The sequence below is a fragment of the Octopus bimaculoides genome, chromosome 26 (assembly GCF_001194135.2).
Source record: "Octopus bimaculoides isolate UCB-OBI-ISO-001 chromosome 26, ASM119413v2, whole genome shotgun sequence".
Lineage (NCBI taxonomy): Eukaryota > Metazoa > Mollusca > Cephalopoda > Octopoda > Octopodidae > Octopus > Octopus bimaculoides.
In genome coordinates, this window is record NC_069006.1 from 2274623 (window position 1) to 2280225 (window position 5603).

General features: G+C 37.6%; 1 protein-coding gene across 1 annotated transcript in view; it reads right to left on the reverse strand.

Annotated features, from left to right (window-relative positions):
- Window positions 1-3756: 3756 nt before the first annotated feature.
- LOC106880589 (uncharacterized) overlaps window positions 3757-5603 on the reverse strand; it is a 33715-nt gene continuing 31868 nt past the window's right edge. Inside the window, exon 15 of the mRNA XM_014930593.2 lies at window positions 3757-4513. Coding sequence (XP_014786079.1) covers window positions 4384-4513 — 130 coding nt within the window. The 3' untranslated portion in view covers window positions 3757-4383. The remainder of the gene's footprint in view (window positions 4514-5603) is intronic.

A 5603-nucleotide genomic window follows, 5' to 3' on the forward strand; every position in this document is an offset into this window, starting at 1 on the left:
GTTTCACTTTTGACACGTAATAGTGGAGGAGATATTATGTTGCCGTGTGCTCGAACTCTGCAACAAGTTAATAATTTTTTTTGACTAAAACACAACTGGAACCCTAAGTAAGGCATGTGTAAAATTTGAATGGAATTGGTTGTGTAGTTCTCGAGTTACTGCTTCTAAGTTATGGGGAAAAAAGTGAAGCTGCACATATAACACATAACTTAGAAGCAGCGTTACAGATGTACCAACATGCAGGACTCCATCTAAGAATATTTGAAGAAGGAATTGTATTCCGAAATATCATCGGACTATAGATAACTAAATTGCAACAGGTATACAGTCCATTTTTTGTATTATAGTGCATTCTTGTACCATTCAAAACTTTTTATTTTTATATATATACATATTTATATGAATATACCTGACTATTTTTCTATCTATATACATACATGCATCCATATAACTCGTTCTTTCTCCATATCTAGCTTATTGGTAAAATCGGCAGAATCCGTGCTGTTACCAGTAACAATGATTTAATAGTAAAATTTCCAGCCTACGAGGACAGTTTCATCTTTAATGCAGCCCTTCTTACAACTGTCTAGGTGGGAAGCTATTCAGGTGAGCGAGTTATTATTTCTCATTTGCGTTATTGCTTAAATATTCAGTGTAACGTTTATTCTGACAAACATACGCTAACATATTTACTATAAGCAACTTTTCACGAAGATCCTGACCAAATCAAGCTTATTCCAATTAATTTTCTCCAATAAGATTACTTTGAAAAATTTTAAAAAAGGACTTCTTACCTGATGACACCGACGATTCAGACATATTCTCAATATTAGAAATGAAGTTGGTGATAAACTGTGTTGAAGGAGTAAGCTTATTTAAGAATTTATGTGATAAATAGTTTAACACGTATTTGCATTAGTTGTTGTTGTAGTTGGCACTCCGTCGCTTACGACGTCGAGGGTTCCAGTTGATCCGATCAACGGAACAGCCTGCTCGTGAAATCAACGTGCAAGTGGCTGAGCACTCCACAGACACGTGTATCCTTAACTTAGTTCTTGGGGATATTCAGCGTGACAAGGCTGACCCTTTGAATTACAGGCACAACAGAAACAGGAGGTAAGAGTGAGAGAAAGTTGTGGTGGAAGAGTACAGCAGGGTTTGCCACCAGCCCCTGCCGGAGCCTCGTGGAGCTTTAGGTGTCTTCGCTCAATAAACACTCACAACGCCCGGTCTGGGAATCGAAACCGCGATCCTATGACCGCGAGTCCGCTGCCCTAACCACTGGGATATTGCGCCTCCACAATTTGCATTAGTACACGGAAGTGAAAGTATGTCATATGGTATTTATGTGATAAATAATTTATCCCATGTATTGACAGTGTCGTTATAAATGTGGCTTGTTCAACTGCTAAAGTTTGTTGTGTCTTTGTCCATTCTCAGTTTGAATTTTGCTACAGTTAACTTAAACTTACATCTTTCTTAAGACTAAGTCTCTGTTTATATTTCTACATCATTCCGAGGTGTGTGTATGTCACTCTTAAAACCAACCCTCATTAAACAGACTTTCTGCTTCTCACACTCTCTGTTAAATTATTTGCACCTCCCTTAAATATATTATTGATACCACACAACACACACCTCTATTTATCTATCTATCTATCTATCTATCTCAATATTCCTGCTCTCTCTGACCTCTTTCTCTCTCTCTAATGTTTATTTTACTTTTTCCTCTTTCAGATTACCCAGCGTTGAAAGTTGAAGACATCCAACAGATAAACATGATTACATATACTTCCCTCCCACCCATCCTCACTCGTTCTCTCCCCCTCTCCCTGAAATATTGACCATGTTTCGTTTATTGAGAATTCATAAATAATTCTTTCTCTATTTCTTCTTCTTCTTCTTTTACTTTTCCTTCTTCTTCTTTTACTTTTCCTTCTTCTTCTTTTTTTTACTTTTCCTTCTTCTTCTTCTTCTATTTTTCCTTCTTTTACTTTTCCTTCTTCTTTTACTTTTCCTTCTTCTTCTACACTCATTCAATAATGATGACGCCGACACAGAAACTTCTTCAATCACCACCTCTCAGCATCAATTATCTCGCCGCCACTTGTATTTATTACGTCCAGACTCACTCTTCTCTCTTCCCCTTCGCCCCCTATTTTGTTTCTTCTTCTGCTTTACTTAAATCTTATAATTCGACAGTTAAATCTGCAGTAAATTGTAATTTTCAACGTTTCAGCTTCAATAAATATCTTTATAACTATACTTCAGTATTGAGTTCTTTCTATTCGTTGTTATTTATAATTTAGTACGATGAATTCGTTATCAATGCTCTCCTTTCAGTGAAACTCTCTAAATAACTTTTCACATATCAGCTGAAATATGAAACACCTTGGCAACAAAACCTCCAAAACCACACTCATTTTCACTGTAAGTCCTTCTCCAGGTGTAACTCTACAATCTACAACGCATGCTCACAGCAGCCCCTTTCATTCGGATCATATTCGCTACCTTCATCTACTTTACAGAAAGTTTGCTTGGAGACAGAACCTATCTCTTCGCCTTTATTCTTTTATTCCTCACAAAAACCTCATTCGGTAAATCTACTCAACAAATAAAAACGTCCACTCCTTCCCGTCCAGAGGAAGGAAGGTAGCTTGTCGATATTCTTTTTATCGTGGTTCCGTATGGTTTACTTGTTTGTTGAGCACTGTATTCGAAGAGAGATCTACCCATTGGACATGAAGGAACATGTAATCATGTATTCTCTGAAAAATATTATCTCCTCATAAAGAAAGCTCTAAACCAAAGCTTCTCAAATAAGGTGGTACCGTCCCTTGGAAAGTAATGAAATTTTAGTTATGGGTAATTTGGACGAAGGGTAATAAAAGTATTTGTAGAGTTTCTTTTCATCTTTGTCTATTTAAATATTTCCTCAAAAATAAATGAAATGTTATAAACTGCTTCTTAGGGGCAATTACAGCAACAATGACAACATCAGCAATAACAACAAAACGAATAAGTTAATAAACAAAAACCAAATACATACCAGCTATTTTTACAGCCTTCGACTTAAGCCGGGTGGTACTGGGGTAAGCACTCGGTTGTGTTAAACTAGTACACGGAACTAAATTACTCTGATCTGATCTGATATAACTTGTATTTACGTTAAAGACGAAGGTGGCGGGGAGATACACTGAATTGTAGCAAAAATTGGGGTTGTAAAAGTGTTTGAAAAACGAAAAAGTGGGGATAGTTTGAGAAGCAATGTTCTACGTCAAGCGTCCTCTCACGAACACTCCAGGTGCGATAAGAAATATGAAGTGGATGCTTTGTATAATACAGTACTTACAAATAACTGGCGCAGATTGAAAACCAACAGAAATCCTCCGAATCGTCCAGACACGCGAAAAATCGAAGAGAACATTATTACATTTTAAAAGAGGCAGTCACAAAACAGCTAAGACATGGGAGATCACTCTCGTTGAAGTCCAGGGAAGTAACTTTCAACAGAGAGCTCTGAGTTGATCAAGGGTTAATAACGTAGGCAGAACAGCCCGCAAGGGGTCGCTGAGTATATAGAAAAACTCGTTTGGTTTCAAGGGGTGGTGAGGGGGCTTCGAGGTAACATAACTGACTTGCCAAATATTACCAGTAGTAGAAATTATGGTATACATGATAAATCTAGAAAAGGTTATTAAAATAAATTGAGATCTCACCTGTCTCGGGGAAGTCATTAACCTGCAATGAATAAAGTAAATCTACAACTTTTGTCTTTATTCATTTTTTTTACCATTTCACTGTGAAAATATTATACAATCCATTTTTAGAGTAAAATTTATAAATCATCATCCATGTTAAGTTAAACGGAAACTGAAAGAAGCCCGTCGTATATATGTACACACACACACACACACACATATATATATATATATATGTGTGTGTACAAATATATATATATATATATATATATATGTATATATTTATATATATGTGTGTGTGTGTGTTTGTCCCCCCAACATCGCTTGACAACTGATGCTGGTGTGTTCACGTACCCGTACCTTAGCAGTTCGGCAAAAGAGACCGATAGAATAAATACTATGCTTACAAAGAATAAGGCTTGGGGTCGATTAGCTCGACTGAAAAGGTAGTGCTCCAGCATGGCCACAGTCAAATGACTGAAACAAGTAAAAGAGAGTAAAGAGTAATAGATTGTGTGTAGAGCTGCTCAAAATTAGGTTTATGAAGAGGCTAAGGAGGTGTCTTTCTTTTTTTCTTCTATTGCACGACATATGAAACACTACCATCTTCTGAAGAGGGTCTAATTCCTGGTTATAAATCCATGCTTTCACAAAGATTTTCAGAGTTTTGCTGTTGGAACCATTATTCTTGTCCAGGTTCGTCAACACAAACTGAGTTGGTATTTTGCATGGAGTAACACATCTTATCTTCAGCAGCGACTTGAGGCATTGGCATATAACTTTTGCCTTTTTTGTTTCCGAGCATCTTAAACCTGCAATAGACAATACATATGTATATGTATATATATATACATACATACATACATACATACATACACACATACACACACACACAAACACACACATGTGCTAGTGGCATGTAAAAAGAACTGTCCAACCCATGCCAGCATGGAAAACGGACGTTAAACAATGACGATGATGATATATATATATATATTTATATATAGGAGTGGGTGTGTCGTAGGTAACTTGCTTACCAACCACATGGTTCCATGTTCATTCCCACTCTATGGCACCTTGGGCAAGTGTCTTTTACTAAAGCTTCAGGCTGACCAAAGCCTTGTGATTTGGTTGGCCTGAGGCTATAGTAGAAGACAATTGCCCAAGGATTTGTGTGGATTTGGTAGACAGAAACTGAAAGAAGCCCATCGTATATATGTATGTATATATATAAGTATGTGTGTGTGTCTGTGTTTGTCCCCCCAACATCGCTTCACAACCGATGGTGGTGTGTTTACATCCCCATAACTTAGCGGTTCGTCAAAATAGGCCGATAGAATAAATACAAAGCTTCCAAACAATAATCCTGGGGTTGATTTGCTCAACTAAAGGCGGTGACTGAAACAAGTAAAAAAGTAAAAGAGTATATACATACATGCACAAACACACATACATACATACATTAGGTAGGGGGCCCTGAATGGGGTCTCAGGGAGTAGCATCCCTGCCTTCCTGAGCTAGTTTTCCACCACATTTCTTAAAAATCATGGTAGAGGCCTTGGCCTTGGTCTCAGGACCATTCATGTGTAGAAACTGAGGTTGGGGGTAAGCAAGGGAATGCTTCCCGTAGAAAATCCAGCTCCAAAATATGCCACTTGATAGCAAAGGAGAATGGGCACCAGCCAGCCCAGAGGTTGGGTTGGGTTGCACCTGCCAACCTCAGTTGCTATGACATCGAGGTAGATCTGGCCACCCCCGTTAATGGGGATATAACTTGGATTTAAAACACTGGATGATGATGATGACATGTATATATACGCATACACACATGTATGCACACACACACACACACACACACGCACACATTTAAATATAAATATAAATATATATATATATATATAT